This window comes from Saccopteryx bilineata, chromosome 2 (genome assembly GCF_036850765.1).
Source record: "Saccopteryx bilineata isolate mSacBil1 chromosome 2, mSacBil1_pri_phased_curated, whole genome shotgun sequence".
NCBI lineage: Eukaryota > Metazoa > Chordata > Mammalia > Chiroptera > Emballonuridae > Saccopteryx > Saccopteryx bilineata.
This window is the reverse complement of record NC_089491.1, coordinates 34,441,613-34,459,990: the sequence shown is the minus strand read 5'-3', so window position 1 is coordinate 34,459,990 and position 18,378 is coordinate 34,441,613. Positions and strand designations below refer to the sequence as shown.

The 18,378-nt window shown below is 44.8% G+C and overlaps 1 protein-coding gene across 1 annotated transcript in view; it reads right to left on the bottom strand.

Annotated features, from left to right (window-relative positions):
• Positions 1-18,378, bottom strand: part of GABBR2 (gamma-aminobutyric acid type B receptor subunit 2) — a 394,966-nt gene that overhangs the window by 116,912 nt on the left and 259,676 nt on the right. Inside the window, exon 8 of the mRNA XM_066256664.1 lies at positions 10,743-10,803. Within this exon, the coding sequence (XP_066112761.1) occupies positions 10,743-10,803 (61 nt within the window). The remainder of the gene's footprint in view (positions 1-10,742; positions 10,804-18,378) is intronic.

Genomic DNA, 18,378 nt, shown 5'->3' with positions numbered 1-18,378 from the left:
CCACAGGGTCACTCCTCCCCCTGAGGTGGAAGCAGATTGGTGAAGCACCCCTTAGTAGCACCAGGCAGAGGGGGATCCTCACACGCTCATCTCTCTCTTCCCAAACAATCTGCTGCTGCCAGAATTTTAATAACTTCATTGACCTATGAGATTTTTAACAGGCCAAGTGGACACTAGCCAAATGCCCTGGGAGTATAATGACCCTGCCAAGGGCAGATTTGTCTATTGAATCACTCACACTGGCCAAGGGGCAAAAGCGAAGTATCTGAGGGTACACAGGACACATACAAATACAACAGGTTATCTGTACCTACAACACCTTTCTTTTCTTCTTTTTGGCTCTCACTGGTCTTTCAGAATTCATCTCAGATGCCACCTCTCCCAGGTCGCCTTCCTAGAATCAGGTAAGTGGAGCCAAATGCCCCTCCTCTAAGTGCCCTCAGGTATCACACTCAACTGGGGTCCTGTGTCTGCTCCCTACTGGATCAAGGGCTCCCTGAGGGCAGGAGCTATATCCTACCTGTCTGAACACCCCTGTGCCCAGGCAGCAGTTGGCATGCAGATGCCAGGAAATGATTGTTAAGCAACTTTGAAAGCCCAAACCATAGGACAAAGAAGAAAAAAAAAAAGAAAAGAAAGAAAGAAACCACATCAAAACTGAGAATTTCTGTTCAAGAAGGACTTACGGTATTTCCCCATGTATAAGAAGCAACTTTTTTCAAAAAATTTTGGGTCTCAAAACTAGGTGCGTCTAATACAGTGGTTGTAGTTTTTTTTTTTACTTGCATTTCCTGCTCCTTTTTGTACTTGTTTTTGTGCTCATTGTTGAAAACAGTGATTCATCATCAGACACAGATGAGGACAAGCTAACAGTTGGGAGTTTTGACAGTGATGAGGAGTTGTATGAATTTTATGATAAATAAAACTTGAGTTCAATAACTTTATGTAATACATTTTATTTCAAATTTCGGGCCCCAAAATTAAGGTGTATCTTATACATGGGAGTGTCTTATACGTGGGGAAATATGGTAATGTTTATAGACAGGTGACCAAATGGGCAAGGATATTTGCAAAGCCTACAGCCAACAGGGGACTGATATCTAGATTATATAAGGAACCCTTGCAAATCAATGAAAAAAATACAGTGCTCTCAAAATAAAAGTGGTCAAGGATCAGGATAATGAACAAAGGTCCAACAAGCACAGGAAGAAAAACCCAAACTCATGAGTAAGCAAAGAAATAATATTTAAAACCACAATATATTATTTTATACCTTTAGACTGTCAAAAAATGAGAGATCTGGGAACATCAAGTGTTGGTGGGAGGCAGGGACACAGGGATTTTTACACCAGTGGGAGTGGAGATAGACATGGGTATTGAAACAGCCATCAGGCAGGTTTTACAGTGTGTCTGTAAAGCCATGGTGTACTTTTGACCGTCAGTCACAGGAAAGCAACAAAAGACGATAGAAATGTGAAATCTGCACCAAATAAAAGGAAAACTCTCCCAGTTTCATACCTATTCAGTGCAGTTCGATGTGGGCTCACACACAGATTTTTTAGGGCTCCTTAGGTAGCTATCCCGTATAGCCTCTACAGACTCGTCACTGACAGATGGCCTACCAGAATGGGGTTTCTCCACCAAACTGCTGGTTTCCTTCAACTGCTTATCCCACCAAGTAATGTTATTCCTATGTGGTGGCGCTTCGTTATAACCACGCCGATATTCACGTTTCACTTTGGTCACGAATTCGAATTTAGCGAGCCACAGAACAACACACTGAACTTTCCTCTGTACCGTCCACATCTCGACTGGCATGGCCGTGGGCTGCTCTGCTGTATACACGGTGTTACGTCATCATCTGCGCATGTGCACATGCTGCCACATCATCCTACAGAAACTGGGAGGGTTTTCCTTTTATTTGGTGTGGATTTTACATTTCTATCGTCTTTTGTTGCTTTCCTGTGACCGGTCAAAAGTGCACCATGACTTTAAGGACACACTGTAGGTGTATTCAGTTTTCACACACCTTCTGACCCAACAATTCTGATCTTGGGCATTTGTCTTAAAAATGCCCACTTGGGCTCATAAGGGGAAATGTACAAGGACCCTCATGACTTGGGGAGGCAGAAAGTTGAGGTGACCTGAATGTTTGTCACTGAAAGAGCAGATGGGTATGGGGTGGGTGTGCCCCATGGGGTGAGCAGTGCAAGCCATGGTCTAGGTCAGGGGTCAGGAACCTTTTTGGCTGAGAGAGCCATGAACGCCACATATTTTAAAATGTAATTCCGTGAGAGCCATACAATATGTTTAACACTAAATACAAGTAAATGTGTGCATTTTATGTAAGACCAACACTTTTAAAGTACAGTAAGTCTCTGAATTCTTTTTTAATAACGTTATTATGCTGTTGCTAACCAATGATGAATAAAGTACTTCTTACCATTAATGTGACTTCTGGTGCTGCATGGTTTTGCTGATGGCTTTGTAGTCTGGTTGATACATGGTGAGGTTAGGCTTAATGCAGGCATTGAGACTTCCATCTGTTAAAGGTGATCGTAGGTTGGTCTTAACATTCTTCAGATGTGAGAAAGACTGCTCACATGCATATGTAGAGCCAAACATTGTCAGTACAGCAATACTCACACGCTGCAGTGTGTGGTATGTGATGGGAAGCATGTCCAAGTTTTGACAATCAGTTGGTCCGCGGGTTGAAGTTTTTTCATTTCTCCCCACTTGTGTTTGTTTGCCAACTCTGCCTGCTGTCGTGCAAGTCTTTCAAAATCTTCATTCAGTGACTTGAACTTATTCACCCACATGTCTGAGGACTTCAGGTCAGCAGCTCGTAGCTCAAAATCTCTGACGGAGACACAGGGGATGTAACTCAGGTCAGCACTGTCCATGCACACTCGTGTGGATAAGTGATGAACTTAAAAAGTCAAGTGCACTCACGAAATTCTCCAAAGCATGCTTTGAATGACTGCAGGAGATTAGATATGAAGCCCGGTAGCTGCTGGAGATCAAGATGTTGAGCAGGGTCACTTGCTGTGCATGCATCTTTAAACTCTCCCAGTTTTTCAAAGTGTAGCAAACGACCTGTTTCAATGTCGGCTGTGAAGAGTTCCAGCTTGTTTTCAAATGCAAACACTGCTTGTTGAAGGAATAAGGCTGTATTTCCAACACCTTGCATTTTCACATTGAGCTGGTTCAGATGTTTAGGCATGTCCACGACATAGTAAAACTTCAGGAGTCACTCAGTGTTAGCTAACTCAGGATGCTCGACGTTTTTCATTTCAAGAAAAGTCCAGATTTTGCTCAGACAAGCCGCAAAATGGCTGAGCACCTTCCCTTTGACAACCAACGCACATTGCTGTGCAAAAGCAGACCAGGATAATTATTCCCAACTTCATCCAGCAGTGTTTTAAACTGGCGATCATTTAAAGCTCGGGCAACAATAAAGTTGACCACCCAAATGACCAGCGACATCACCTCACCAAGCTGCTCGCCACACATCTGAGCACAAAGCACCTCCTGATGTAGGATGCAGTGAAAACTTAGGATGGGTCTCTTTTCATGTTCATGAAGAAGCGCTATGAATCCTCTGTTTTTCCCCACCATGCACGGAGCACCATCAGTACACACCAAAATAAGTTTATCCATGGGTAGAGACTTTTTTCTTTAGCGATCTCAGTGAAAGACTTGAATAAATCCTCCCTTCTTGTTGTCTCTTTTATAGGTAAAACAGCAAGACTTTCCTCACGTAGTGTGTCGACAGCATACCTTGCAATCACGCTGAACTGGGATAAATGGCTTACGTCTGTTGACTCATCCAAAACGAGAGAAAAGAATGGTGCTGCATTTATGTCCTTCACTTGTGTGGCCTCAATTTGATTTGCCATCATGATGGTATGATCATGAACAGTTCTTGCTGATAGAGGCATGTCTTTTATTCATTTGATTATCTTGTCTTTATCCAAAAAGTCATCAAAAAGTTCATTGGCAACATCAAGCATGAATGTTTTGGCATACTCCCCATCTGTCAATGGCTTTCCGTTTCTCACAATCGCTAAAGCACCAGCAAAGCTAGCCGAATTCCAGTCACCTTGTTGAGTCTAAACACAGAGTTGCTGCTGACTAGCTTGCACTCTGCATAGTAGCTCTTGACATACTTTCTTCCTGCTGTCCCCCACTGGATATTTTGAGGCAAATGTAGTATGGCATGTGTCGAAGTGCTGCTTTATATTTGACCGTTTAATGGATGCAATTTTATCACTGCATATTAGACACACTGCAGAACCTGCTCTCTCCATAAAGGCTAATTCCTCTGTCCATTCCTGCTGAAAAGTACGATACTCCTCATCTTCTTTTCTTTTAGCCATCTTCTTCGTCAAAAGGATTTCTGCAATTAGCTAGCTGACTACTTGATTAAAAGGAGGGAAGTTTACTTCCTGACCTCACAATGACCCATGTACTTTACGCATTATCCAATAAAAATTTGGTGTTGTCCCGGAGAACAGCTGTGATTGGCTCCAGCCACTCGCAACCATGAACATGAGCGGTAGGAAATGAATGGATTGTAATACATGAGAATGTTTTATATTTTTAACATTCTTTTTATTAAAGATTTGTCTGCGAGCCAGATGCAGCCATCAAAAGAGCCACATCTGGCTCGTGAGCCAAAGGTTCCTGAAACCTGGACTAGGTAAATGCACAGGAACATGGAGGCACCTTAGAAAACAAAGTGCTGAGTGGAAAAGAAAAAGAAACAGGAAAGACACGCCATCTGGCTGAATTGACATAAATTCAAAATATCTATATATACACAAAAATAGTAATATACTACATTTTGCAAGAAAGATACACAACATACAGATTAAACATTGAGAACATCTGCCTTTCATTGGGGGAGGTAGGAATTGGGTATGAAAAAGAATGAGGGAAACAAGAGCAGAAGCAAAGGAACAAGAGGGGCTTTCCTGCACCAAAGATAACACTGTATAAAGTATGAGCAAGATTGTACTTTTCTCAATAATTCTTGGAAAGTGGTAAATCTGGGGTCATTGTCAAGAGTGTCCAGGAGAGGAGATGGAAGCCAACATTGCCATGACCCTTCTTGTGACAGTCATCAAGCCAGGAACATTCATAGCCTCATGCCATTGAATTTCTACTATCCCGCTCAAGCCAAGAAAAATGGTCACTTTTTATTTTACTATTTTATTTATTTACTTTCTTTGTTCCTTCTTTTTTTTCTTTTCTTTGTTTTTTTTCTCTTTTGTCTTTTTAAAATTTTTCTTTTATTTATTTTTTGTTTTGTTGTCTTCCTTTTTTTCTTTTTACTTTATTTATTTTTTTTACTATTTTTAAATAAATGCTGAAATAATGGCTCAAGGAAATCAAGTTACGATGCCTAGTTATTAACAATTAGACATGCCTGCTTCAAAGCTCACATACTTTGCACATGCTAGGAGATGAGTTCTCCTTCACCAGAGACATTCCAGCAGAGCTAATGCTGTGAAGGAGGGTCAGGGCTCCCTTCAACATGGAGGGTCTAAGTCACAGTGAAACACAGGCCTGCTAAGTAATTCTGCTTTCCAAACAACTTCCTGGGGCTTCCTGAAAGGTAAGCCCTATATCAAGAAAGCTGGGAGGTATTAAGGTCAGGGTTAGGCTTTTGGCCCAAAAGAACCCAAAGTCATGAGTGTCATTCCATTCCTGCTGATCCACATCTCTGCCCATGTATCCTACAGTTTGATGAACTATGACTCCGCTCGTAATTATATCAAGTTGAGAAGCAGTCGGTAAATTAGCCTTTCCAATTTGGAAAGGCTTGGTGAAGACAGCTACAACACATGCCTTGACAGAGGGAAATAATATTAAATATTATTTTTAAATATTAAAAATCAGCCTTCAGAGTCTCAAAATGGGCTCATAACTTGCTCTGAAAGTTTTCTAGTAGGTTCTGGGAAATTATCTTCCTGCTTTCATAGGCACTGGTACTTGGCCAGTGAGATTATGAAGCCCCCGAGGGAGGAGACAGGGACCGTTTCTTATTCAACTTGGCTTCCCCCAGAGGACTTGGTAAAAACGCTTGGCAGATGCTCAGGAAATTTGCACTGAATAGAACCGTATCTGTTACCCCGAAGACCAAACAGTAATTAATGTCTGCAAATGGGGAAGACAAGCCTACGTTTCACTAGGTCTGTTCTGAATGACAATGATGTTGTCGGAGCAGTGGAAGACCCCATCCCTTCAGATCAGGTGCTGAAATATGAAACTCCAAAGTCTAAGTCTTTTACACCATACAGAAGCAGTATGAAATTCAAGCGCATCATCATTCACCGAAGTTCTTACAAACAGGCCTAATGAAGGCAGGGACGGTGAGTTAGAGCGCAGATGCTGAGATTTCACGAAGAACAGCACAAACAAGGCTCTAATCATGGCTTTACTCAACTTCCTTCCCTGCTGCAAATTCTGAGCCATGTTTAGACTTCGGCAGTAACATGAATTCTTTCTTTCCTTAAGGGAAAACACCCCCCCCCCCCAGCTCTCTAGCATTCATCCTCATCTAACATGGTTTAGTGGAAGTCCGCAATGGCGTGGGGGAGGTGCTCTGAACTTGGAGTGAAAGGGGTTTAGGCTAGCCCCACTGCATCCAAGGTGTGTGGGCAACAGGAAGACACCACCTGCCTTACTATGGCCATGGGTAGCACGCTTAGAATAGTGCCTGAGACAAGGATAGGAATGCAGATAATTTATTCGGAAAGTGATCCTAGGGCACACTGAGCATAGTTCAAAGAGGTGAGACAAGGAAGCAAAGGAAACCAGGACAAGGCACATTAATGAACAGGTTTCTGGGAAGGCAACTGAGGTACAATCCCATTGGGAATGTCCTCAGCTGACATCGGAGGACAGAATAGGATATACATTGGATTCTTGGGAGTTTCTACCCAAGGAGGGAAGACACTGGGGGGGGGGGGGTTATCCTCTACTTCTCATCCACCCCTGGCTCAGAGGGGCCCCTGGAAGTGTTAATTCCCTGGACAGCTGACCTGCCCTTTGCACAGGGTGAGACTTTGCAGGCGCTCTTAATAAGAGGCTTACTCTGGAACTGAGGACGCTCAGGAGCATGGGTGGGACACTGGATGGCATCTACCTCTCCTGCCCTCTAGGATTGTACTGGTGGGACGTAAGGGCTCTGGGAACCCTTAGAAACGGAGTAAATGGAGGGAAAATAGTGATGAGACAATCATTCTTAAGGCTCTGAAACCCCCTCTGGCATTTATTTATTTATTTTTAATTTTTACTTATTCATTTTTAGAGAGGAGAGAGACAGAGAGGGAGAGAGAGGAGAGAGAGACAGAGAGAGAGAAGGGGGGAGGAGCTGGAAGCATCAACTCCCATATGTGCCTTGACCAGGAAAGCCCAGGGTTTCGAACTGGCGACCTCAGCATTTCCAGGTCGATACTTTATCCACTGCGCCACCACAGGTCAGGCCCCTCTGGCTTTTAAATGCCTCAGTCTCAAGAGGGACCGTAGGCTTAGGCCTAGCACATTATTTTAGAACCGTCCTGTATACCCAGCACTTTTAAGTTTGCAAGAGTCAGTCCCTCGAGCCCGGAACAACAATGGCCGCCGTCGTCAACTAGCTTCAGCTCATGTTTCTGTTCTCAAGGCTAACTGCTGTTTACCAGACATTCTGCCTTGACTGAAGTCATGGGAAACTGTAAGTAAATGGAGAAGTTCTTAAATTTCCACAAGTGGCATCACTAACTAATCCAGTAAGCATTTACCAGCAGCCAGGCAGGAGCCAGGCAGCATGCTAATAATGTGACTAGCTTCCCAGAACTAGAGTTTATAGAGCAAAATCTTATTCGACCCTTAAACCAACCCCAGGAGTCAGGCAGCGCCGACATTAATGGCATCCCATTATTAGAGGAGAAGACTGAGGCTTAGGGAGATGAACTTGCCCAGGAGCAGATCTTGCAAAAGGAGCCCCCACTGCTCGGGCTGGCTTTGAGTCAGCTCTGTCAGGAGCCCTGCATCCACTATCCCCGCTAAATAAGATGGCGGGAGACAAGTGAGAGAAAAACAGGGGGAGAGAGGGTGTGAAGTGCCTGAAAGAAAATATGACAATATGGCTACCCTACTCAGAAGCATTTTGCAAGGTCAATGGCATGTGGTAACTCCTGGGGTGGGGGTAGGCCTATCTTCTGGGTAAATTCTTGGAAAGTCCCAGAAGACAGAGTCTGGACCAGCCCCTCTTGGAGGAGAAGCATGAACCCAGAGAAGAGAAGGAATGAATTCACCATTTCGCAGTGAGTCTGGGCCCACCCCAAACAACTCCGTTCTCCTGTCTGGGCCTCAGTTTCCTTCCCCTCTTCTGTGAAATGAGATGATAATCAGAAGCCCCTTTGGCTTCACATCCTATTCAATAATCCAGCCCCTCCCTCCTGGCAGACAAGGCACCTCTGAGACCCTATGAATCTGGATACCTCCCGACTGTGCTGATGTGAAAACGCCCCGAGCATAGCATCCCTCTGTCAACAGGATCAGTGTCTGTTTTATGAACATGTAAACAGGAGTACCTGCCAGCCCAGCCCTGATAGGCAGGAAAGGCTGAGCACAGATGTGGCGAAGGGAGAACACTCAGGCACAGGTGTGTGTGTGAGCACGCAGGGGCTGGCACTGTCACTGATCAGCTCTGGGTCCCTGGGGGAAACACCGCCCTCCCTGAGCCTCAGCTTCCCCATTTATACCATGAAGTAGTGAGACACGATTATCTCTCAGGCCCTGCCCTTTCTGACATCCTACATGCTATTAGGTGTGGGTAGCAGCTGTAGAGGGTAGGTAGCCAAAAAGGCATGAATGGGGTTTCAGTGCACCAAGAGAACCTGGATTTGCCCGAGAAAAGTGTCATAATTTTTGACAAAGTGCTAATCATAACTGCTACTACTTGTTGAGCAAGAAATGTATGCACATATTTCTCCATATGATCTAATTCTCACATCTTAAGAGGACAGGTAGGGATGTACTCTTATTTGACAGATGAGGACATCAGTGCTCAGAGAGGTGAAGTCACTTGTCTGATATTCTACAGTGACATGAATTCAGGGGGGTCAAACCCACCTCCACTACTGTTTGCTACACTGCTTCACTTATAAATGCCGAAAACCAGCCACTGGAGCTAATCCTAACATCAGAAAAAAAAAAAAAAAAAGGCAATAAAATTGGCATGCACTTGTAAACTGTGATTGGCCAATCAATATTTCACAAAATATGCTTCTAGAATGTTATAATTTGAGAACTGGAAATGTGACAAGAGAATTTAGTTGCAATCACTCAAAAAAAAAAAAAAAAAAAAAGTAAGTATCTTTGCCAAGATGCTTACTTCGTTCAACCAATGAAGAAGTAAGATTTAACAAATGGGAAAATAATTACGTTTGCCTAAAATTACATCTTTTGTGCACACCAGAGAGCTGACATGCGTTTCAATTACCTGCCATAGGAAGACAGATGAGTAAATCTACAAGGTTGCGTTACGGAGCGATAGTACCCAAGGACACCTCTCCTGATTGATCTGAATCTGGTGGGGATTTGTCTGAATGAATCTGAGCAACTTCATCTTATTTCTTGCTTTAACCTGGATGACTTTGGGATCTGCTCAAAGTGAGTTGACACAGAAGACATGGCTTCCAGAAACATCCAGATGTTGAAAACTGCTGTATTGATGAATGATCTATCCAGTGCTTTTGGCTAACAACCCTGTTAAAGACATATTGAGCTGACCTGAGGTGTCCGCCTTGAGGAACGCCCACTCCACTGTTCACAGATGCCCTGTGGGCTCTGACCAGCCTCTGGGCCTCTGTTTCCTCCTTATCTCATGAGAAATTCGGTCTGGGTGATTTCTGAGGCCCCTTCCAATGCTGACAGCAGAAAAGACCAACAAAGGACCTGTTTTTTTGTTTTGTTTTGTTTTTAATGGCCTGTAAATAATACGTGTGGGCGATTATAGGTTAAAAGAAACTATGGAGACACATTCACCAAAAGCAAAGAGTGGACCTAGTGATGATTCTTCAACAAACCAACTGTAGAGACATTCCTGAGATAGTCAGAGACTCAGCAGAAACTGGGACTACGAGGATAATAACAACTGCTGTTAAAACACTTTAGGTGTACTAATAGTACTGTGGTTATGCTGTTAGAAGTCCTTATCTAGTCAAAATGCACACTGCAGTATTTATAGATTGAAATGAGATACTGTCTGGGAGCTTCTTTAAAACATTACAGCAAAAAACAGGGAGTGACAGGGTGAGTCAAGATAAAGCAAGATGGGCAAAACGCGGATGATGGTTAAAGCCATGTGGTGGCTAGATGGGTTCACTATGCTAGTCTCTCAACTTCAGTGTCTGAAAATTTCTATAATCAAAAACCAGAACGACGCAAGGTTCCTCAGAATATTGAGACTGACTTCTCTGCCGCCCTCTGCCCCACACTTTCATGAGTTACTCAGAGTCATGTGGGAAGACTGAATCGGCCTGAAAAGTAATACCGTTGAGAAAAAATATTCTATTCAATACATAACCTGAAACTGATGTTTTTACAGAGAAGTGTTTTCTATTAATTTTGATTTCTCTTACATGGAACATCATACTTTCATTTGTTTTGATGTATTTTATTGCCTGAAACAACATCCCTGAATACAGAATTCATCAACTAGAAAGAAGAAGCATCAAAAAGCCTACCTTGAAATTGAGTAAATTTAATGGTGCCCATTCTCTCTCCGTTCCGGAACACAACTTGACCCTAAAAACAAAACAAAGCAAACAAACATGAACAGAAGAGAAACGCCTATTAGCTCAGACACTGCTGATCTCAACCAAAATTCATTAACTGCAGAATGCAATTATTAATATTAGAGAAAAAACAGACGCCTGCTAGACCACAGCTGCAAAATTAAACTAATTGTTTTTAAACTGGTTGTGACTTTATCTGGTTAATTTAAGGAGCACAGTATCAACAATGGAGCTAACACATGTGAATTAAAGCCGAGATATGCATCATCATTATTATCATAGCTATTTATTAAACATCCACATGTCCTGTGTTATCCCAGGACAAGTCTTTGGGGTGCTGGAAAGACAGAGGCAGAAGGGAGGCCCAACAGAGCCTGGCTGTGCCCGCTCCCCTGCCTCCCTCATAAAGATGTGTGGCTTGGCTGGGGCTATTTGGCTTGAGGACCAGAAGGGGACTGAATGTCAGCATTTCTTTTTGAGGACAGAGAATGTTTTTGTAAGTTCTTCCTGAGTGGTGACATCAACCCCAATTATAACGGGGCTACGGGGCAGCATAAAATTAAGGTTCTTGAACCTGAGACATGACTAGTGTCACCAGCAGCTGAGCACCCTTCATTAGGGACTCTGGGGGCCAAGACAGCAAGTGTCATCTGCACATCTGCTTTGCTGGCTGATACAAGGGAACCACATTCTGGGCTAAATGAACTGGGAACATGAAGAAGGATGATGGTCACTTCTTGTCAAATGATGGCCCACCTAAACTTCTGCAACCATGCAAGGATATTGACACAGGTTATATCAATGGGGCTCATGACAAGCTTGAGTGGAAAGGAGGATAATCCTGATTTTGCAAATCAAGAAACTGACTAAGGGGAGGTTAAACACTGTATAGAACGGGGGTCAGGAACCTTTTTGGCTGAGAGAGCCATGAACGCCACATATTTAAAAATGTAATTCCGTGAGAGCCACACAACGACCCGTGTACATTGCACATTATCCAATAAAAATTTGGTGTTGTCCCGGAGGACAGCTGTGATTGGCTCCAGCCACCCGCAACCATGAACATGAGTAGTAGGAAATGAATGGATTGTAATGCATGAGAATGTTTTATATTTTTAACGTTACTATTTTTTTTTATTAAAGATTTGTCTGTGAGCCAGATGCAGCCATCAAAAGAGCCACATCTGGCTCATGAGCCATAGGTTCCCGATCCCTGGTATAGAAGGTCACAGTAAGTTGCTAGAGTTTAGATCCCAGTTTGATTTTAATGTCCATGCTATTTCACTTCAGCATGTTGTTTCTGATCCAGAAATAAATTCCTTCCTAGCTTCCCATTGATGGGAAATTAGGAAAAGCAATGGTCTTAAAGGTGTACTGCTTAACTCACAGTTACACCCGTACATCATCAGGTAATAGCACAGACAAATTCAGATCTCGCTCAATTCTCGGGAGAAAGTGCCAGAAAGTATCTTCCCTTGGAGGAAACCCAAAGTCTGAAGCCCTGCGGCTTTTGGCACAAAGAGAGAATCATTCAACCTGTGTTCTCAGAACAAGAAACACCTTCTAAGGCCACATTGACACTTTTTTGAAATCCTGAAGACAGCTGTGAGTAGTATCAGTTTGAAACTAATGCCCACCGAATTCTATATTTAGGTGCCGGTAAGCAGTTCCCTGGTGTGAGAAAACACTTCAGTGTAAGGTGAGACAGGAACTGTGATTTTATTTCTAGGGATGATTGAAAAACACCGAACTTCTTCCAAAAGGATCACTTCTGTGCAAATGGGCCACTTTGCATGGGTGGAAAGGATACAGACATGATCCACAAGGAGGACACTTCTTTGTCTGACAAAGTAGAGATCTAACTCCCCCATCTCCTGCCAAGCTTTGAAGAATTCTAGGGACTTCTAGATATAAAACGTGGACAAATTCCGCATAATCCTTATTAGTTCAATTAAAAGGCACATGGAATACTATTCAAAGCTTGGGCAGAAGGAAGGGACGAGAATCTCCCTCTTTTTTTTCCTCCCTTCAGTTTTTAAACAGAACTAATCAGTCCATGTTTGAATTTTAAGACCTGTCAAACCTTTTTTTTACTCACAAGGATCTGAGCCAGTGTCTGAGTAATGGACGCAGCATAGTACCTCATCTACAACAGGCATTCACTAAAGGACAGTTGTAGTTTTCATTTAAAAATGTTTACTAGGAGAGAGCTGAAATAAAAAAAGATTTTTTTTAAGCACCAGGAAGCTTCCAAACCCTTGGGAAGGGATTTTCCACACTGCGTGACTTCAGCTGGTAAAAGAGTGAACTGCTGGGCCTTTATCCAAGGTGTCCTCATCTCTCAGAAACACCGGTTCCTGGGAAACCGAGTTTTGGACCCACGCTGAGCAGTTTGGCACGGGAGAAATCTGAGAGTTCTGTGACTATGGTGACTGAGTCCGGACACCCAGGTGGGTAACAGGCTATCCTGAGGGTCTACACCAGAGAAGAAGCCAAGGGCTCTGGGAGGCCCCTTCTGAGGAAGATGCGTTGTGTGACTCCTTCCGAAGGAGTCACCGCGGCACCTGCTGGGTTTGACCACTGAAGCCAACTCTGCTATCCTGACCATGGCTGACAGGACAGGGACCATCGTCCCAGCCAAGCCAACCTCTTTAAGACTGGATATGAGGAGGGCCACATGCTAATCAGGCGATCGTCATGAAATTCTGCTGTATAGGTGTCCTCCCTCGTAAGAGGTGGTCAAGTCACACAATGTGGCACAAATATTAGCTTACTCCGGGCCGTGGACTCCTGTAGGTACTGATTCCTGCTTTTTGAGAGCTTTATGTTTGATTAGGAGGGACAGACAAAACAAGTTTGAATAAGATAATTTCAGTTAGTGGAGCGTGCTGTGAAGGAAATAGGAAGGGAGGGGCCGGGCAAGGGGAGCCAGTCTGTTGTGCAGTGAAGGAAGACCTCACCGCGGAGGTGCAGTCAGGGAGGGCCTCACTGCAGAGGTGGTAGAAGCGCTGAGGCCTGCGTGGTCAGAAGGAGATACTCCAAACAAAGGGGAAAGCCACGCAGAGCATGGCCCTCAGGTGGAAAAGGACAGGAAAGGGCCAGCGTGGGGAGTAGGGACGTAGGGGGGGGCAGATCTTGTTCTACCTGGACGTCATGACAGGCTCTGGAGCACAGCCAGGAGCGCAGGGCTGGGAGGTTGAGCTGGTAAGCACTATGATCTGAGTTAAAACTGGAGAAGACTGCGCTGGCTGTCAGGCGGAGAATGGAGGGAGTGTGGCAAGCAGCAAGGAAGCAGAGAAACTGGAGGCTCTGGCAGCCGGTGATTCAGATGTGAGGTGACAGCGGCTTAGGCTAGGGTGGTGGCCAGATTCTCTCTCTTCCCAGCTCAGAGGGCAGCGCCAAGGTGGCTGAGCACTGTGGCCCAAGTAGCAGCAGACTGTCACTCTGCTCCTCCTGTTCTGAGCGGGGGATGCCCTGGCACGCTGCCCGGGTGTCCCCATCAGGACGGAGGCACTTACTTCCCAGCTGCCCACACGGTGGCTGCAGCTGAGTTGCCCTGCAGCCGAGGGATCCGTGCCAGTTAAGGTATGCCCCTTCCTGGGGCCAGCCTACATCCAACGACGGTGAGGGGACGTCGTTTCAGCCCCCATACCTCGGTTCAGGTCAACTGTGAAAACCCAGGGGATCCAGTGGTCCCTGTGGGGTGGCTGAGGCTGCAGTCACCGCTGCCTCACATGTCAACTTGCCCCTCAGCCCAATCCGCTTCCCTTCCTGAGAACACCCCTTCATAAACTTCCTGTATGCTCGTCTTTGTCTCAGAATCTATTTCCTGGGTAACTCCACCTAAGACACTTGCCATCAGCGGTCACTGGGACTGTCTTTCTTGCAACCCGAGGGGGGGGGCAGCCTGACTGATGAGGGTGTGGGAACAGGGCAATGGATTCTGAGTAATGCCTCTGCAGCTACTAGATTTGCTCTGGTTTCCCTGTAGCTCGGTAGTTCAGCCAGGCCGGTGGAGCCGGCTTTGGTTTCTTAAACCCCAGCTTGAGGATTTTTTTCTCTCCTCCCCACACATATTGATATATCCTTTATGTATATATAAATGCTGTGACTCTCCTTAAGCTTCCGCCGTGTGCGATCCCAGGGCTGTAACCGCGGATCAGCACATCCCCTAGTGATCAATCCACGTGATGCATTAAATTCCGAAGCAATGGGGGAACCTGGTTCCTCTGGCTGGGGTGGTGGCTGGAATGTCTGTTGGCTCACAATCCATACTCACTCTCTATCCTCCTGTGCATTACAGGGGCCCAAAGCCCAGAAACCACATTTCCCAGAATCCCCTGCCAGCTGGTTTCCATTTAGGTTCTGCTAATGAGCACATTCATGGGAGATTAGAAAGTATGCATGAGGGAAAATCTATTTTTCTTTTCTGCTTTGGTTGCAGCAGCAGGAACTGTGAGGGACCGCAGGTGTCCATAAACCCCGGTGGCCCTGCCCTGTCAGTGTGGGGGGCGCTCTTGGCTGCCTGCTCCGTGGCCAGTGCAGGGGGGGGGGGGGTAGGACGGTCCCCAGAACAGTAGACACAGTAGCTGCAGGAACGAACCTCAGAGACCAGTGTGGCTTGGGTCTCCTTATTTCACTTGCATTCCAAATCATAGCTGTGGTCATTCTTATCAACTCCTCAGAAGTTAGAAACCATTGTTAATCAGAAAGCCGTTAATCAGGAAGCAAACAGAAGCCGCTGTAGGCATCGCAGAGGCAGTGGCAACACCATTCCCCTTGCGTTCTCCCAGCCCGAGGGGCTTGGCCACTTCTCTAAATACTCATCTCTGGTGGTAGCACCAATCTGTTTTGCTCCTCGTGTCCCTTCCAACAAAATTATAAACAAACTTCCTATCTTAAATCTCCCTATGAAATGCCTGACGTGATTTCTATTTTCTTTTTAATTTTATTTATTGATTTGAGAGAGAAAAAAAGAGAGAAACATCGATTTGTTGTTCCACTTATTTATGCATTCATGGGTTGATTCTTGTACGTGCGCTGACCAGGGATCAAAGCTGCAGCACTGGCATATTGGGACGACACTCTAACCAACTGAGCTACTCAGCCAGGGCTTCTATTTTCTTGACTACATGCTGATTGATTATGGATTCTAACGTCTGAGGAGTTTATAAGAATGACCACGGAACTTATTTGGAATGGAAATAACGAAGGTAAAACCCCAGGTGGGTAATTTAGAAGGATTTTTGTTTTCCTGGAAAGGATGTGGCTAATGTAAAGGAAAGTGGTCTGCTTCCTAAAAGTCGATCCATACTAACAGTTCAGGCTGACCTGGGAGCCATAAAGCTGCTTTTTCTTTTTCAGAGAAATCTTCAGTATGCATAAGATAACAGAGAAGAGAACTAGGTTGCAGCATTCGCCAGGCAAGAGTAAATACTGGCATCCGTGTGACCTTGGACAGTCATTGAGTATTTCTGAGCATCAATTCCATTTGAAAAAGAGAAAGAATATGAGCTCCTCAGGATTGTTTGTGAGAATTAAAGCAGACAATTACGAAAAGGGCATAAATGAGGACTGGAGCATGATAAAGGGTCACTCTTATAATTCCTCCAGGTCATTTGAGTTAGCAAAATTCTACTTGATGTCCATTCAGAATCCCCAGAAAAATCAGTGGCGAGTAAAATGTACTATAAGGATTCCAGCTGCAGGTTCAGCAGCTTCCTCTTAGAAAGACTGTTTCCATTGTTCATCCTAATGTTTCACTACTAAGCATGAGTAAAACCCACTCCAGTGACAGTTTGTGATTTGTATGGGTCAAGCCCCATGTTAGTCTCTTTCAATTTCATGGTGGAGGGCAGAGAAGCCCTGCCCTGAAATGATCCGATGTCCGGCCGGAGCTGGAGGCCAGACAGAGTGAGGGCTCACTCGGTGCAGCCTAGTTGCCTAGAGCCCTGAGCACACTGAGGACCACGGTCTCTGCAGATCCCTGTGCATTTATTTAGGGAAGAATCTCCTTCTTTAACACGACCCTAACCGTGCATCTCTAGGCAGTTGTGTTTGTCTTTGGGAGGTGTGGGCATGCATGCTCATCTGAGTGTTTGATTTATGCTACGGGGAAACGAGATGTGCCCTGACGTGTCATTCAGGCAGCAAAATATCTATGGAAATGGAAGGGCGATGAGGGACCCTGGTTGGTTTACCAGGTGCAGAAGCACATCTCTATCTGTGTGAATGATCCCAGCCCACCTTGGACCATTCTGCTGCCAGCCCTCCACCCAGAACCAGGCTTATTCAAATGAATAATGGGCACTTGGAGAAAACCCTGGGGTTAGATTGCTGGTCAGATTTTCTGTAAAGGGTCGTAAATCCCATCATGTGGGCTTGAAGAAGAAGGTGCCCTCTCTTTCCCCTGGGATGACAGGACTTAAAAGACAAATATCCAACAATTTGGGTACATCAATGCATATATTTTTGCAAAGGTGAAAAAAACTATTTGCTGCTTGTCTCCTTGGGCTATAGGACAAGTCATATTTTGCATACTATTCAACACATTTTCTTAGCCCTGGCTGGGTAGCTCAGTTGGATAGAGCACTGTCCCAATATGCCAAAGTTGTGGGTTGGATATGCAGTCAGGATCAACCAATGACTGTATAAAAAAGTGGAACAACAAATCAATCTCTCTCTCTCTCTCTCTCTCTCTCTCTAAAATCAATAAGTTAAAACAAATATTTTCTTATACTGAATGGTCTTTGGCTAGGCCCAGGCCTCAAGGAAAGTTTGATCTCTCTACTGAGTCTTGAGCAGTGGGTTTGCAGGGCAGTGAGGGGAGGGGAGGAGGGGAAGTGTGCTCTGCCCCACCGACACCCTTCTGTGGGTCAGCAGTAAATGGAGGGAGGTCCTTCTGTGGGGCCATGATCACATAGCCCGAAGGGCTTAAGTGTGGACCAGTCACGAAGGCAGGCTGGTTGCAGTGGAGAGGAGTGGGAACCCAGAGGAGATGGCTGGTTGGATGGCCCGCGTGGTGGGACCAACCCCCTTCCTTTCCTTTTAGTAATAATACAAAATTCAGGCTTGTCTGGAATAGCAAAATATCAGAAATGAAGGAAATGTCCAAGAAATAGGGCAGTGGTAAAGTAAACTGTGATAGACACAGTAAGAAATATTATGACACATGCATTCAATCAAGCAACACTGTCCAGCATCTACCATGGGCTGGGCATATGCCAGGTAGGCACCAGATAAAGAGTGGGCAAAATCAGCATGGTCCTAGATTGCATGCAGCTTGCAGTTTGATGGGAAATACAGACATTAAATAATAAATACACCAATAGATATATAATTACAAACTATAGTAAGTGATATTAAGGAAAAACGGTGCCATAAGGGAGAACTATAACAAGATCCCAATTTAGACTGGGGGGCATCAAGGAGAGCTTTACTGGGCAGGTGGCATTTGCACTGAGAGCTGAAGGAGTTAGCTAAGAGGGAGGTGAAGAGCATCCTGGGAAGAGTAACTGCAGGTATAAAGGTCCTGAGGCAGGAAAGAGATTGGGAAATCAGAGGAGCTGAAGTAATGCCTGTGGAG